General features: G+C 41.2%; 1 protein-coding gene across 1 annotated transcript in view; it reads right to left on the bottom strand.

Annotated features, from left to right (window-relative positions):
• The window catches only part of INTS2 (integrator complex subunit 2), a 187,617-nt gene that overhangs the window by 74,882 nt on the left and 94,468 nt on the right, over positions 1 to 18,267 (bottom strand). Inside the window, exons 14-16 of the mRNA XM_053707342.1 lie at positions 17,272 to 17,554; positions 2,836 to 2,940; positions 2,234 to 2,398 (exon numbers count right to left, since the gene is read on the bottom strand). Coding sequence (XP_053563317.1) covers positions 2,234 to 2,398; positions 2,836 to 2,940; positions 17,272 to 17,554 — 553 coding nt within the window. The remainder of the gene's footprint in view (positions 1 to 2,233; positions 2,399 to 2,835; positions 2,941 to 17,271; positions 17,555 to 18,267) is intronic.

Genomic DNA, 18,267 nt, shown 5'->3' with positions numbered 1-18,267 from the left:
TAGCTGAGACAATGTATCGCTTTGTCCAATTATGAAACAATTGTAGTAAACCTGTGTTGATTGTTGCAATTGATTACCAAGACCGTTAACCCCTTACATTCGCAAGACTCATCGTTATAAATAAAACATAAGCTAGACAGTTCTAGCAATAACAAACTCACTTGATTCTGAGAATGAAATCCAATGTCAGATGAGATCCAATGTCAGATGAGATCCAGGAAAACGGAACTGTTATATTCACTGTTAGTAGCGCAATTTGTAGCAACAGTCACAGATACTGCCTGTGTTCATAGCAGCATCACGGCTTGTTACACAGGTGTTGAGAAGGGCTCCCCTGCTAAGCCCTCGTTTGTAATGATAAGTAAACAGAAATTAGTTCAACACCTCTGATTGTAACAAAAATAGAACCCAATAATCGAAAAAACAGAAAGGCTGATGAAATAAGTGTTAAAACTTCACCTTTAATTGAAATTCCGTGAGTAAAAATTTCGCGAGCAAAATTAGGCTTGCGAGGGCGCAAAATGCCATTATTTATTGCGTCATTCTTGGTGCAAGAAGTTTAGTGGCGCAAAGGTACTTCTTTGATGACGCAAGTTCGTAATTTCCGGCGTCGTAGTTGACGCCAGGTTTCCTTGCACAAAGTTGCTCCAAGGATCTTTTCGAAGGTTCTTGGTGCCCTTCTATCTGTAATCAGAGGACAGGGAATTGCAGTGTTTTGTTTCCTTATTTGGATGATATCTTTGTTCTAGCTCAGTCTTTACATTTAGCCGAATCTCACACAAATCAACTAGTGTTGTTTCTTCAAAGACATGGTTGGAGGATCAATTTACCAAAGAAAGAGTTTCTTCATTTCTCAGACAAGGGTCACCTTTTTAGGTTTCCAGGTAGATTCAGTGTCCATGACTCTGTCCTTAACAGACAAGAGATGAATGAAATTGGTTTCAGCTTGTCAAAACCTTCAGTCTCAATCATTCCCTTCAGTGGCTATGTGCATGGAAGATTTAGGTCTCATGACTACAGCATCGGACGCAATCCCCTTTGCTCGTTTTCACATGAGACCTCTCCAGCTTTGTATGCTGAATCAATGGTGCAGTGATTATTCTCGAATATCACAATTGTGTGTCTCTATGTGTGCATGCAAGAGTGTGTGTTTATATCTTTGTGTTTGCCAGTGTATTTCTGTGTGTGTGAGAGAGAGTGTGTGTGTGTGTGTTAGTATGTAAGAGAATGTGTGTGAGTGAGAGAGAGAGAATATATCTATGAGTGAGTTTGTGTTTGAGCTATTATACATAGTTTGTACTCCGTAAAAAAAAAAATGTTGCTGTGCTGGGCACAGCACAAGAGTGTTTGGGTTTGACCTGAACTAAAGGTGGCAAACCTAATAAGGACAAGCCAATGCCATAACAATCAGTCTGAATTTCAACTGAGAAGTAGATTTTCTTTTTTTTTGCTATTTTTAAAACATCCCTTCCTTTTCCCTACCCATTGTAATCATGTGACAGCCATAAGTGAATTACAGACTCATATACATACACACTGTGAGTCCTTTTGAATGCAAATAACTGAATGGATCACTTCCATTACCTCTAGTATAGTCACATTACTTTGGAGAGATATAAAAGTGCAAAAAGAAAATGAAAAATACTTTAATCTGTTATAGCATTTTATTAGTGCACTGTTGCTTGCATCTCTTTCTCTTGTTATCCTTTGTTATAAACTATACCTAGTAAGGTTTATAAGTAGCAATGCACTACAGAGAGCTAGCTGCTAATTGGTGGCTGCACAAATATGCCTCCTGTCATTGGCTCACACTATGTGTTCAGCTAGCTCCCAGTAGTGCATTACTGCTCCTTTAAAAAAGTATACCAAGAGAACAAATTGAATGCTTTATCTTCATCATAAAATAAATATTTTGGGTTTCATGTCCCTTTAACAGTCATAAAAATATGAAGTTAATTTAAGCTAATTAATAGTATGTTAGTAAACGAGGCAAGCAAGTTTCAAACTATTGATACAGGAAAAGAAAGCCCCAAAAATAAAACTCAAACGAGAGCATAGTAAATACAGAAAAGTATAAATAAAAACGGACCTAAAAACTAATGTTATATACTTTTTTGGGAGTTAATATTTGCTCTGATCACTAAACTCTACTGATGTACGAAGTGTAACTAAAACAAAGTAAATATTTCAAAATGGTTTTGTCTTATTAAGAATAAAAACTTAGTTACAGTACCCTCCTGAAGTTGTTTAGAGGAATGACTTTTAGCAGAACTAGTAAGCAACATCCTCCGTAAAAGCGCATCAGTTCCAGTAATCTCCTCTTCACAAATCCAGTCATCCACAATGCAAAGATGAGGGTAATTTGTTGCAAGTAAACGCAGCAGGGCTGAGTGTAAACCTAGAGAACACAAAGGCAAGTTTCATGTATTTAAGAAGTGAACATACATATTAAAAACAGCTTTAAGTAAACTATTAAAAAGGAAAAAAAGAAATGACAGACCTGGAATTCCAAAATCCAAACTTTTTAACCAATATTTAAAAAAAAAATAAAAAAAAAATACTTTCCCTCCCTGCAAATCACAAATTTTAAAACACTATATAAAACTACCTTTAGTTACATGTATAAACTATATTATGACATGTAAACATTGCCTACATGACATAAGATATTGTTATTTTCAATTGGCCCCATACCCTCTCTTAATGGTCTTATTTTAAAGATGCAAATTTTCCAAAATCCAAAAAAAACTATTTCGAAAGCCAAACCTTTTCCGGTCCCAAGCAGTCTGGATAAACGGTTTTCTACCTCATATATATTTATTTTTACAATCATACCTCCAAGCTCCTGCTGTAGTCCCTGTGCCTGGCGAATAAGATACTTTATAGGGATCTGATCCATCAACGCTGAAGAATAAGATTTGGGTTTTTTCTGCATTGCAGCTGAAATGTGAAGAAAAGTACATTTTTGCCTTTCTGTGATAATTATTCATTGATGCATTTAGAGGTAAAGACCATTGTTCTATTACTAAAGTCAACAAATATATCATGTAAAAACAAGTAATGCCTTACTCTTTTTAGTGCAGACTATTAATCAGTTTACATATGTATTTAGCTTTCTCTAGTTTTGACATTAAGAAAATAATACAGGTATAGTTAGTTAGGAAATATAAGTATGTTAAACATGCTGTTTGGACAAAAGTTAAAGGACCAGTCAATACAATAGATTTGCATAAACAGCAAATACACGATAAAAAGACAATGCAATATCACTTAGTCTGAAGTTCAAAAAAGAAAAGATAGGGGCCGCCCTTATGGGGTTGTGTGTGAGATAATATGTATGATAATCAGGGGAGTAAGATACTCATATAAATAATACCAATTGTATATGTGCAGAGATTTTACACACACCTATATATACTATGATAGATTGTATATATCTATTTTCCTCTATATCTCAGACATATATTAACACCAATATAGAATTGAAATGTAAAATTAAATCAATAACAGCAGTGGTATATCTATATAGATTTAGAGTACTAAGTGTGTCACAATTAGTAGACAAACCTTATCAAGAAATCTATTTACTAACATTCATAAAGTGGTAAAAAATAAAAAAGATATAGATTTGTATCCTTTGTTGATATTGTGCAACATCTAACACAAATAATGCCAAATCGCATATATAACAAAGTCCACTTAAAGTAAGTAGTGATGCAGGTCTAGGCAGCTATCCGTGGGGGATCAAGGCCACAATTCAATGATCTGCAAACAATACAAAAACACAGAAGCGCCACATGGCCCAATATTGTTTGATTCAAAGTGAAAATACTATGTGATGGATACACTCACATTTACTGTGGCACCCCTAGTAGTGCAGAAGAAGCGATCTGGGATCAATTGGCAGTCACCCAGAAGACTGACCTCCCGTGGATATTCAGTGATCTGCAGGAGATGGTATAAAACACAGATGTGCCTATATGGCCTAGTATTGCTTGTCTAGGTAGATAAATATCTAACAGTGATATATATTGCACTCACATTTGGAAGAGCACCTTCAATGGTGCACTCAGGGCAGACTGGGCTCAATACAGTAACCCAGCAGACTTATATCAGGCAATCTGAGGGTAACGAATATAGTCAGGTAATAGTTGAGAAAAAAAATAATTGTGGAAACAATCCGGCAGCAAGTGGTAAGTATTAATAAAACTTACTTTATTTAAAATATTATTAAAAGCAACGCGTTTCTCAACCATCCAGTGGTTGTTTCATCAGGCTTAGTCAGGTTAGGTGCTCTTCCAAATGTGAGTGCAATATATATCACTGTTAGATATTTATCTACCTACACAAGCAATACTAGGCCATATAGGCACATCTGTGTTTTATACCATCTCCTGCAGATCATTGAATATCCACCGGAGGTCAGTCTTCTGGGTGACTGCCAATTGATCCCAGATCGCTTTTTCTGCACCACTAGGGGTGCCACAGTAAATGTGAGTGTATCCATCACATATTATTTCTACTTTGAATCAAACAATATTGGGCCATGTGGCGCTTCAGTGTTTTTGTATAGTCTGAAATTCAATTGAGTAGTAGATTTTTTTTCTGACAACTTTTAAAATGATGTCCATTTCCACTCCCCCTGTATCATGTGACAGCCATCAGCAAATCACAAATGCATATATACGTATATTCTGTGAATTCTTGCACATTCTCAATAAACTACAAGTAGCAAAAACAACAATAGAATAAGTGGTGCTTAGGTGAAAGAATTAAAAGTTTTATTAATCCATTAAAACAAAACAAAAAACTTCATACAGAAATAAGTTGTTTAAAAGGGCATAATAGTTGAAAAAACATAATTTATGCTTACCTGATAAATTCCTTTCTTCTGTAGTGTGATCAGTCCACGGGTCATCATTACTTCTGGGATATTACTCCTCCCCAACAGGAAGTGCAAGAGGATTCACCCAGCAGAGCTGCATATAGCTCCTCCCCTCTACGTCACTCCCAGTCATTCGACCAAGGACCAACGAGAAAGGAAAAGCCAAGGGTGAAGTGGTGACTGGAGTATAAATTAAAAAATATTTACCTGCCTTAAAAAACAGGGCGGGCCGTGGACTGATCACACTACAGAAGAAAGGAATTTATCAGGTAAGCATAAATTATGTTTTCTTCTGTTAAGTGTGATCAGTCCACGGGTCATCATTACTTCTGGGATACCAATACCAAAGCAAAAGTACACGGATGACGGGAGGGATAGGCAGGCTCTTTATACAGAAGGAACCACTGCCTGAAGAACCTTTCTCCCAAAAATAGCCTCCGATGAAGCAAAAGTGTCAAATTTGTAAAATTTGGAAAAAGTATGAAGCGAAGACCAAGTTGCAGCCTTGCAAATCTGTTCAACAGAGGCCTCATTCTTGAAGGCCCAAGTGGAAGCCACAGCTCTAGTAGAATGAGCTGTAATTCTTTCAGGAGGCTGCTGTCCAGCAGTCTCATAAGCTAAACGAATTATGCTACGAAGCCAAAAAGAAAGAGAGGTAGCGGAAGCTTTTTGACCTCTCCTCTGCCCAGAGTAAATGACAAACAGAGAAGACGTTTGTCGAAATTCCTTAGTTGCCTGTAAGTAAAATTTTAGAGCACGGACTACATCCAGGTTGTGCAGTAGACGTTCCTTCTTTGAAGAAGGATTTGGGCATAAAGAAGGAACAACAATCTCTTGATTGATATTCCTGTTAGTAACTACCTTAGGTAAGAACCCAGGTTTAGTACGCAGGACTACCTTATCCGAATGAAAAAACAGAATTTATGTTTACCTGATAAATTACTTTCTCCAACGGTGTGTCCGGTCCACGGCGTCATCCTTACTTGTGGGATATTCTCTTCCCCAACAGGAAATGGCAAAGAGCCCAGCAAAGCTGGTCACATGATCCCTCCTAGGCTCCGCCTACCCCAGTCATTCGACCGACGTTAAGGAGGAATATTTGCATAGGAGAAACCATATGATACCGTGGTGACTGTAGTTAAAGAAAATAAATTATCAGACCTGATTAAAAAACCAGGGCGGGCCGTGGACCGGACACACCGTTGGAGAAAGTAATTTATCAGGTAAACATAAATTCTGTTTTCTCCAACATTGGTGTGTCCGGTCCACGGCGTCATCCTTACTTGTGGGAACCAATACCAAAGCTTTAGGACACGGATGAAGGGAGGGAGCAAATCAGGTCACCTAAATGGAAGGCACCACGGCTTGCAAAACCTTTCTCCCAAAAATAGCCTCAGAAGAAGCAAAAGTATCAAACTTGTAAAATTTGGTAAAAGTGTGCAGTGAAGACCAAGTCGCTGCCCTACATATCTGATCAACAGAAGCCTCGTTCTTGAAGGCCCATGTGGAAGCCACAGCCCTAGTGGAATGAGCTGTGATTCTTTCAGGAGGCTGCCGTCCGGCAGTCTCGTAAGCCAATCTGATGATGCTTTTAATCCAAAAAGAGAGAGAGGTAGAAGTTGCTTTTTGACCTCTCCTTTTACCAGAATAAACAACAAACAAGGAAGATGTTTGTCTAAAATCCTTTGTAGCATCTAAATAGAATTTTAGAGCGCGAACAACATCCAAATTGTGCAACAAACGTTCCTTCTTCGAAACTGGCTTCGGACACAAAGAAGGCACGACTATCTCCTGGTTAATGTTTTTGTTAGAAACAACTTTTGGAAGAAAACCAGGTTTAGTACGTAAAACCACCTTATCTGCATGGAACACCAGATAAGGAGGAGAACACTGCAGAGCAGATAATTCTGAAACTCTTCTAGCAGAAGAAATTGCAACCAAAAACAAAACTTTCCAAGATAATAACTTAATATCAACGGAATGTAAGGGTTCAAACGGAACCCCCTGAAGAACTGAAAGAACTAAGTTGAGACTCCAAGGAGGAGTCAAAGGTTTGTAAACAGGCTTGATTCTAACCAGAGCCTAAACAAAGGCTTGAACATCTGGCACAGCTGCCAGCTTTTTGTGAAGTAACACAGACAAGGCAGAAATCTGTCCCTTCAAGGAACTTGCAGATAATCCTTTCTCCAATCCTTCTTGAAGAAAGGATAGAATCTTAGGAATCTTAACCTTGTCCCAAGGGAATCCTTTAGATTCACACCAACAGATATATTTTTTCCATATTTTGTGGTAAATTTTTCTAGTTACAGGCTTTCTGGCCTGAACAAGAGTATCAATAACAGAATCTGAGAACCCTCGTTTTGATAAGATCAAGCGTTCAATCTCCAAGCAGTCAGCTGGAGTGAAACCAGATTCGGATGTTCGAACGGACCTTGAACAAGAAGGTCTCATCTCAAAGGTAGCTTCCATGGTGGAGCCGATGACATATTCACCAGATCTGCATACCAAGTCCTGCGTGGCCACGCAGGATCTATCAAGATCACCAACGCCCTCTCCTGATTGATCCTGGCTACCAGCCTGGGGATGAGAGGAAACGGCGGGAATACATAAGCTAGATTGAAGGTCCAAGGTGCTACTAGTGCATCTACTAGAGTCGCCTTGGGATCCCTGGATCTGGACCCGTAGCAAGGAACCTTGAAGTTCTGACGAGAGGCCATGAGATCCATGTCTGGAATGCCCCACAGTTGAGTAATTTGGGCAAAGACTTCCGGATGGAGTTCCCACTCCCCCGGATGCAATGTCTGACGACTCAGAAAATCCGCTTCCCAATTTTCCACTCCTGGAATGTGGATTGCAGACAGGTGGCAGGAGTGAGACTCCGCCCATTGAATGATTTTGGTCACTTCTTCCATCGTCAGGGAACTCCTTGTTCCCCCCTGATGGTTGATGTACGCAACAGTCGTCATGTTGTCTGATTGAAACCGTATGAACTTGGCCTTTGCTAGCTGAGGCCAAGCCTTGAGAGCATGGAATATCGCTCTCAGTTCCAGAATATTTATCGGTAGAAGAGATTCTTCCCGAGACCAAAGACCCTGAGCTTTCAGGGATCCCCAGACCGCGCCCCAGCCCATCAGACTGGCGTCGGTCGTGACAATGACCCACTCTGGTCTGCGGAAGGTCATCCCTTGTGACAGGTTGTCCAGGGACAGCCACCAACGGAGTGAGTCTCTGGTCCTCTGATTTACTTGTATCTTCGGAGACAAGTCTGTATAGTCCCCATTCCACTGACTGAGCATGCACAGTTGTAATGGTCTTAGATGAATGCGCGCAAAAGGAACTATGTCCATTGCCGCTACCATCAAACCTATTACTTCCATGCACTGCGCTATGGAAGGAAGAGGAACGGAATGAAGTGTTTGACAAGAGTTTAGAAGTTTTGTTTTTCTGGCCTCTGTCAGAAAAATCCTCATTTCTAAGGAGTCTATTATTGTTCCCAAGAAGGGAACCCTTGTCGACGGAGATAGAGAACTCTTTTCCACGTTCACTTTCCATCCGTGAGATCTGAGAAAGGCCAGGACTATGTCCGTGTGAGCCTTTGCTTGAGGAAGGGACGACGCTTGAATCAGAATGTCGTCCAAGTAAGGTACTACTGCAATGCCCCTTGGTCTTAGCACCGCTAAAAGGGACCCTAGTACCTTTGTGAAAATCCTTGGAGCAGTGGCTAATCCGAAAGGAAGCGCCACGAACTGGTAATGCTTGTCCAGGAATGCGAACCTTAGGAACCGATGATGTTCCTTGTGGATAGGAATATGTAGATACGCATCCTTTAAATCCACCGTGGTCATGAATTGACCTTCCTGGATGGAAGGAAGAATTGTTCGAATGGTTTCCATTTTGAACGATGGAACCTTGAGAAACTTGTTTAAGATCTTGAGATCTAAGATTGGTCTGAACGTTCCCTCTTTTTTGGGAACTATGAACAGATTGGAGTAGAACCCCATCCCTTGTTCTCCTAATGGAACAGGATGAATCACTCCCATTTTTAACAGGTCTTCTACACAATGTAAGAATGCCTGTCTCTTTATGTGGTCTGAAGACAATTGAGACCTGTGGAACCTCCCCCTTGGGGGGAGCCCCTTGAATTCCAGAAGATAACCTTGGGAGACTATTTCTAGTGCCCAAGGATCCAGAACATCTCTTGCCCAAGCCTGAGCGAAGAGAGAGAGTCTGCCCCCCACCAGATCCGGTCCCGGATCGGGGGCCAACATTTCATGCTGTCTTGGTAGCAGTGGCAGGTTTCTTGGCCTGCTTTCCCTTGTTCCAGCCTTGCATTGGTCTCCAGGCTGGCTTGGCTTGAGAAGTATTACCCTCTTGCTTAGAGGACGTAGCACTTGGGGCTGGTCCGTTTCTACGAAAGGGACGAAAATTAGGTTTATTTTTGGCCTTGAAAGACCTATCCTGAGGAAGGGCGTGGCCCTTACCCCCAGTGATATCAGAGATAATCTCTTTCAAGTCAGGGCCAAACAGCGTTTTCCCCTTGAAAGGAATGTTAAGGAGTTTGTTCTTGGAAGACGCATCCGCTGACCAAGATTTCAACCAAAGCGCTCTGCGCGCCACAATAGCAAACCCAGAATTCTTCGCCGCTAACCTAGCCAATTGCAAAGTGGCGTCTAGGGTGAAAGAATTAGCCAATTTGAGAGCACGGATTTTGTCCATAATCTCCTCATAAGGAGGAGAATCACTATCGATCGCCTTTACTAGCTCATCGAACCAGAAACACGCGGCTGTAGTGACAGGGACAATGCATGAAATTGGTTGTAGAAGGTAACCTTGCTGAACAAACATCTTTTTAAGCAAACCTTCTAATTTTTTATCCATAGGATCTTTGAAAGCACAACTATCTTCTATGGGTATAGTGGTGCGTTTGTTTAAAGTAGAAACCGCTTCCTCGACCTTGGGGACTGTCTGCCATAAGTCCTTTCTGGGGTCAACCATAGGAAACAATTTTTTAAATATGGGGGGAGGGACGAAAGGTATACCGGGCCTTTCCCATTCTTTATTTACAATGTCCGCCACCCGCTTGGGTATAGGAAAAGCTTCTGGGAGCCCCGGGACCTCTAGGAACTTGTCCATTTTACATAGTTTCTCTGGGATGATCAAATTCTCACAATCATCCAGAGTGGATAATACCTCCTTAAGCAGAGCGCGGAGATGTTCCAACTTAAATTTAAATGTAATCACATCGGGTTCAGCTTGTTGAGAAATTTTCCCTGAATCTGAAATTTCTCCCTCAGACAAAACCTCCCTGGCCCCCTCAGACTGGTGTAGGGGCATTTCAGAACCATTATCATCAGCGTCCTCATGCTCTTCAGTATCTAAAACAGAGCAGTCGCGCTTACGCTGATAAGTGGGCATTTTGGCTAAAATGTTTTTGATAGAATTATCCATTACAGCCGTTAATTGTTGCATAGTAAGGAGTATTGGCGCGCTAGATGTACTAGGGGCCTCCTGAGTGGGCAAGACTCGTTTAGACGAAGGAGGGAATGATGCAGTACCATGCTTACTCCCCTCACTTGAGGAATCATCTTGGGCATCATTTTCATTGTCACATAAATCACATTTATTTAAATGAGAAGGAACCTTGGCTTCCCCACATTCAGAACACAGTCTATCTGGTAGTTCAGACATGTTAAACAGGCATAAACTTGATAACAAAGTACAAAAAACGTTTTAAAATAAAACCGTTACTGTCACTTTAAATTTTAAACTGAACACACTTTATTACTGCAATTGCGAAAAAGTATGAAGGAATTGTTCAAAATTCACCAAAATTTCACCACAGTGTCTTAAAGCCTTAAAAGTATTGCACACCAAATTTGGAAGCTTTAACCCTTAAAATAACGGAACCGGAGCCGTTTTTAACTTTAACCCCTTTACAGTCCCTGGTATCTGCTTTGCTGAGACCCAACCAAGCCCAAAGGGGAATACGATACCAAATGACGCCTTCAGAAAGTCTTTTCTATGTATCAGAGCTCCTCACACATGCGACTGCATGTCATGCTTCTCAAAAACAAGTGCGCAATACCGGCGCGAAAATGAGGCTCTGCCTATGATTAGGGAAAGCCCCTAGAGAATAAGGTGTCTAAAACAGAGCCTGCCGATATTATTTTACAAAAAAACCCAGATTAAATGATTCCTCAAGGCTAAATATGTGTTATATATGAATCGATTTAGCCCAGAAAATGTCTACAGTCTTAATAAGCCCTTGTGAAGCCCTTATTTACTGTCTGAATAAAAATGGCTTACCGGATCCCATAGGGAAAATGACAGCTTCCAGCATTACATCGTCTTGTTAGAATGTGTCATACCTCAAGCAGCAAAAGACTGCTCACTGTTCCCCCAACTGAAGTTAATTCCTCTCAACAGTCCTGTGTGGAACAGCCATGGATTTTAGTAACGGTTGCTAAAATCATTTTCCTCTTACAAACAGAAATCTTCATCTCTTTTCTGTTTCAGAGTAAATAGAACATACCAGCACTATTTTAAAATAACAAACTCTTGATTGAATAATAAAAACTACAGTTAAACACTAAAAAACTCTAAGCCATCTCCGTGGAGATGTTGCCTGTACAACGGCAAAGAGAATGACTGGGGTAGGCGGAGCCTAGGAGGGATCATGTGACCAGCTTTGCTGGGCTCTTTGCCATTTCCTGTTGGGGAAGAGAATATCCCACAAGTAAGGATGACGCCGTGGACCGGACACACCTATGTTGGAGAAATCAAATAAGGAGAATCACAATGTAAGGCTGATAATTCAGAGACTCTTCGAGCCGAGGAAATAGCCATTAAAAATAGAACTTTCCAAGATAACAACTTTATATCAATGGAATGAAGGGGTTCAAACGGAACGCCCTGTAAAACATTAAGAACAAGGTTTAAACTCCATGGTGGAGCAACAGTTTTAAACACAGGCTTAATTCTGGCCAAAGCCTGACAAAAAGCCTGGACGTCAGGAACTTCTGACAGACGTTTGTGTAACAGAATGGACAGAGCTGAGATCTGTCCCTTTAATGAACTAGCAGATAAACCCTTTTCTAAACCTTCTTGTAGAAAAGACAATATCCTAGGAATCCTAACCTTACTCCAAGAGTAACCTTTGGATTCACACCAATATAGGTATTTACGCCATATCTTATGGTAAATCTTTCTGGTAACAGGTTTCCTAGCCTGTATTAAGGTATCAATAACTGACTCAGAAAATCCACGTCTTGATAAAATCAAGCGTTCAATTTCCAAGCAGTCAGCTTCAGAGAAGTTAGATTTTGATGTTTGAAGGGACCCTGTATCAGAAGGTCCTGTTTCAGAGGTAGAGACCAAGGTGGACAGGATGACATGTCCACCAGGTCTGCATACCAAGTCCTGCGTGGCCACGCAGGTGCTATTAGAATCACTGATGCTCTCTCTTGTTTGATTCTGGCAATCAATCGAGGAAGCAACGGGAAGGGTGGAAACACGTAAGCCATCCTGAAGTCCCAAGGTGCTGTCAGAGCATCTATCAGGACTGCTCCTGGATCCCTGGATCTGGACCCGTAACGAGGAAGCTTGGCGTTCTGTCGAGACGCCATGAGATCTATCTCTGGTTTGCCCTAACGTCGAAGTATTTGGGCAAAGACCTCCGGATGAAGTTCCCACTCCCCCGGATGAAAAGTCTGACGACTTAAGAAATCCGCCTCCCAGTTCTCCACTCCCGGGATGTGGATTGCTGACAGGTGGCAAGAGTGAGACTCTGCCCAGCAAATTATCTTTGATACTTCCATCATAGCTAGGGAGCTTCTTGTCCCTCCCTGATGGTTGATGTAAGCTACAGTCGTGATGTTGTCCGACTGAAACCTGATGAACCCCCGAGTTGTCAACTGGGGCCAAGCCAGGAGGGCATTGAGAACTGCTCTCAATTCCAGAATGTTTATTGGCAGGAGACTCTCCTCCTGACTCCATTGTCCCTGAGCCTTCAGAGAATTCCAGACGGCACCCCAACCTAGAAGGCTGGCGTCTGTTGTTACAATTGTCCAGTCTGGTCTGCTGAATGGCATCCCCCTGGACAGATGTGGCCGAGAAAGCCACCATAGAAGAGAATTTCTGGTCTCTTGATCCAGATTCAGAGAAGGGGATAAGTCTGAGTAATCCCCATTCCACTGACTTAGCATGCACAGTTGCAGTGGTCTGAGGTGTAAGCGTGCAAAGGGTACTATGTCCATTGCCGCTACCATTAAGCCGATTACCTCCATGCATTGAGCCACTGACGGGTGTTGAATGGAATGAAGGGTGCGGCAAGCACTTTGAAGTCTTGTTAGCCTGTCCTCTGTCAGGTAAATCTTCATTTCTACAGAATCTATAAGAGTCCCCAGGAAGGGAACTCTTGTGAGTGGAACGAGTGAACTTTTCTTTTCGTTCACCTTCCATCCATGTGACCTTAGAAATGCCAGCACTAACTCTGTATGAGACTTGGCAGTTTGAAAGCTTGAAGCTTGTATCAGAATGTCGTCTAGGTATGGAGCTACCGAGATTCCCCGCGGTCTTAGTACCGCCAGAAGAGCACCCAGAACCTTTGTGAAGATTCTTGGAGCTGTAGCCAATCCGAATGGAAGAGCCACAAACTGGTAATGCCTGTCTAGGAAGGCAAACCTTAGGTACCGATAATGATCTTTGTGAATCGGTATGTGAAGGTAAGCATCTTTTAAATCTACAGTGGTCATGTACTGACCCTCTTGGATCATAGGTAAAATTGTCCGAATAGTCTCCATCTTGAACGATGGAACTCTTAGGAATTTGTTTAGGATCTTTAAGTCCAGGATTGGTCTGAAAGTTCCCTCTTTTTTGGGAACCACAAACAGATTTGAGTAAAACCCCTGTCCCTGTTCCGATCGTGGAACTGGATGGATTACTCCCATTAACAAGAGCTCTTGTACGCAGCGTAGAAACGCCTCTTTCTTTGTCTGGATTGTTGACAATCTTGACAGATGAAATCTCTCTCTTGGAGGAGAGTATTTGAAGTCCAGAAGGTATCCCTGAGATATTATCTCTAGCGCCCAGGGATCCTGAACATCTCTTGCCCAAGCCTGGGCGAAGAGAGAAAGTCTGCCCCCCACTAGATCCGATCCCGGATCGGGGGCCCTCAATTCATGCTGTTTTAGGGGCAGCAGCAGGTTTCCTAGTCTGCTTGCCCTTGTTCCAGGACTGGTTAGGTTTCCAGCCTTGTCTGTAGCGAGCAACAGCTCCTTCCTGTTTTGGTGCAGAGGAAGTTGATGCTGCTCCTGCTTTGAAATTACGAAAGGAACGAAAATTAGACTGTCTAGTCTTGGCTTTGGCTTTGTCCTGAGGCAGGGCATGGCCTTTACCTCCTGTAATGTCAGCGATAATCTCTTTCAACCCGGGCCCGAATAAGGTCTGCCCTTTGAAAGGTATATTAAGCAATTTAGACTTAGAAGTAACATCAGCTGACCAGGATTTTAGCCACAGCGCCCTGCGTGCCTGAATGGCGAATCCTGAATTCTTCGCCGTAAGTTTAGTAAGATGTACTACGGCCTCCGAAATGAATGAATTAGCTAGTTTAAGGACTCTAAGCCTGTCCGTAATGTCGTCCAGAGTAGCTGAACCAATGTTCTCTTCCAGAGACTCAATCCAGAATGCCGCTGCAGCCGTGATCGGCGCAATGCATGCAAGGGGTTGCAATATAAAACCTTGTTGAACAAACATTTTCTTAAGGTAACCCTCTAACTTTTTATCCATTGGATCTGAAAAAGCACAGCTATCCTCCACCGGGATAGTGGTACGCTTAGCTAAGGTAGAAACTGCTCCCTCCACCTTAGGGACCGTTTGCCATAAGTCCCTTGTGGTGGCGTCTATTGGAAACATTTTTCTAAATATCGGAGGGGGTGAGAACGGCACACCGGGTCTATCCCACTCCTTAGTAACAATTTCAGTAAGTCTCTTAGGTATAGGAAAAACCTCAGTACTCGTCGGTACCGCAAAATATTTATCCAACCTACACATTTTCTCTGGTATTGCAACTGTGTTACAATCATTCAGAGCCGCTAACACCTCCCCTAGTAATACACGGAGGTTTTCCAGTTTAAATTTAAAATTTGAAATATCTGAATCCAGTCTGTTTGGATCAGAACCGTCACCCACAGAATGAAGTTCTCCGTCCTCATGTTCTGCCACCTGTGACGCAGTGTCTGACATGGCCCTAATATTATCAGCGCACTCTGTTCTCACCCCAGAGTGATCACGCTTACCTCTTAGTTCTGGTAATTTAGCCAAAACCTCAGTCATAACAGTAGCCATATCCTGTAATGTGATTTGTAATGGCCGCCCAGATGTACTCGGCGCTACAATATCACGCACCTCCCTCTGAGCGGGAGATGTAGGTACTGACACGTGAGGCGAGTTAGTCGGCATAACTCTCCCCTCGTTGTTTGGTGAAATTTGTTCAATTTGTACAGATTGACTTTTATTTAAAGTAGCATCAATACAGTTAGTACATAAATTTCTATTGGGCTCCACTTTGGCATTGCAACAAATGACACAGGTATCATCCTCTGAATCAGACATGTTTAACACACTAGCAAATAAACTTGCAACTTGGAAATACAATTCAATTAGAATAATATTAAAACGTACTGTGCCTTTAAGAAGCACAGAAGATCTATGACAGTTGAAAATTAATAAATTGAAACAGTTATAGCCTCAATCCTTGTAAACAACACAACTTTAGCAAAGGTTTAATCCCATTAGCAAAGATAACAAATTCTGAAAGCAGGAAACAAATTACAGAATAAACGTTTTTTATCTCAGTCAAACTATAATTCTCACAGCTCTGCTGAGAGAAATTACCTCCCTCAAAATAAGTTTTGAAGACCCTTGAGCTCTGTAGAGATGAACCGGATCATGCAGGGAATACAATGAGTTGCTGACTGAAATATTTGATGCATAGTAAAAGCGCCAAAAAACGGCCCCTCCCCCTCACACACAGCAGTGAGGGAGAACAGAAACTGTCAGAAAAACAGATTAAGCAACTGCCAAGTGGAAAAATAGTGCCCAAACATTTATTCACACAGTACCTCAGCAAATGAAAACGATTTTACATTCCAGCAAAAACGTTAAACATAATCTCTAGTTATTAAACAGCTTTATGTATTTCTTACAGTGTAATTCTAGTGAAGTACCATTCCCCAGAATACTGAAGTGTAAAGTATACATACATGACATTATATCGGTATGGCAGGATTTTCTCATCAATTCCATTGTCAGAAAATAAAAACTGCTACATACCTCTATGCAGATTCATCTGCCCGCTGTCCCCTGATCTGAAGTTTACCTCACTCCTCAGATGGCCGAGAACAGCAATATGATCTTAACTACTCCGGCTAAAATCATAGCAAAACTCTGGTAGATTCTTCTTCAAACTCTGCCAGAGAGGTAATAACACACTCCGGTGCTATTTTAAAATAACAAACTTTTGATTGAAGATATAAAACTAAGTATAATCACCATAGTCCTCTCACACATCCTATCTAGTCGTTGGGTGCAAGAGAATGACTGGGAGTGACGTAGAGGGGAGGAGCTATATGCAGCTCTGCTGGGTGAATCCTCTTGCACTTCCTGTTGGGGAGGAGTAATATCCCAGAAGTAATGATGACCCGTGGACTGATCACACTTAACAGAAGAAATGACATGCTGTAATTCATAAAAACATATCATTTTAAGACTATAAACCCTACACTGCTGTGTGTTCAACCCCCGCAAATGGGTTAAATACACAGTAGAAGTGCTACTCAGTACCTGTGGAGCACTACTGGTCCAACGCTCAGCATAATAAAACAAAAACAAAACCTCCTGCAATTTATAGGCATATCAATTTATACAACAATCATGCACCTGCTCTATGGGTTGTTTTTACCTCATTATGATGTGATTGGTCACTACCCAGGCTCCCAAAGAAACACTGACAGACTGACAATGTGTACTGATAGGCTGAACAGATTCTCACCATGCCGGTCAGCCAGATACCTTCAATACTAAAAAAACAACATCACACCAGGTGCACTGGTTGGCTTCACTGCTGTCCACATGACAGACAAGACAAGCTCCAGCAAACATCTCTTAGCTCCCACAGGTGGATGCAGATCAGCCAGTGTCAGTGCTGCCCTGTAGCACCTCCCCTTTTGTGGCTGGTTGGCCCCAGCTGCTGCAGCCCACCAGATAATGTTATTGTAATGTTTTATTACCTACACTATTAGGCCATATTGTAAGGTATTTTTAAACAGGAACATTTTTACAACACTATTAAAATAAACTTTCATAGTATGATTTTTGAGTCTACTAACCCAGTGCCTTTGAATTAGCCAAAAGGGCTTCTTCATATGACAGGACATAGTAAAGCATCAGGAGCTGAGCTGTGATTTTATGGTGATTATTTGAACGTAAATTTTCTCCAGCAAGACCTTGGAAAACCTTAAGTATTTCCTGCTCTGTGATTGGTTTGTTGGTAGCTTCTGGGCTTGACTTAGATGCAGGGGTGATGATAGAATTGATGTACACATCAATAAGAGGCAACAGTTGCTGATGTAAAGGAGTTATTGTTTCACAAAGTTGTGTGTAGATCCAGTCCTGTAATTATTGATGGGCGAAAAAAAAGGAAACCAGAAATTACAGCTCATAGAAGATACAGTAAAACCTATTTTGATTTAAAAGGATATGAAAGGAAGATCAAATGGTTGTCTTATACAAAAGGTAAGGTACTAACAGTGACAAAGCAATGGATAGAGATAATAAAAAAAACTGGAACTTGGACAAATAAATGGGATCTAAAATGTAATACCACGAAGTACAAAATCATGCATTTAAGATTTAAAAACCCTTTACTGACAGTAACAAAAGAGGCATAGGACTTGATGAGGGAGAGATAGGAGAGGGATTAGCAGCAGGAAAAAGGGAGGGTCTTATACTTTTTTAGATCTCTAGTTAGACCTCATCTTAAAGATTGTGTATCTCAAGAAGAATAGAATAAATAGAATATTTTTAAAAGGGGCTAAAATGTTACAGTGTCTTTATAAAACTTACAAGGAAAGGCTCAATGAGGATATTGGGTATTGCACGAAATAGAGAAGGAAAATAAGACTGAAGATGAAAGCGTTATTTATAAAATGAGCAATACCAGAATAAGGACATCTTTACAGAAAGGGTGGTTGATTCATGAACAAATACTTAGAATGTTTTGTCCACATATTTTATTTAACAAATTATGCATGAGTTTAGTTCTTGTGTACAATCAGGACCCATGTTTCACTTGAAGCCACACATGAAACAGAACAAACTTGTAC

This window comes from Bombina bombina, chromosome 3 (genome assembly GCF_027579735.1).
Source record: "Bombina bombina isolate aBomBom1 chromosome 3, aBomBom1.pri, whole genome shotgun sequence".
NCBI classification, from domain to species: Eukaryota; Metazoa; Chordata; class Amphibia; order Anura; family Bombinatoridae; genus Bombina; species Bombina bombina.
Note: the sequence above shows the minus strand (reverse complement) of the source record. Positions and strands in the feature narration are given on the sequence as shown.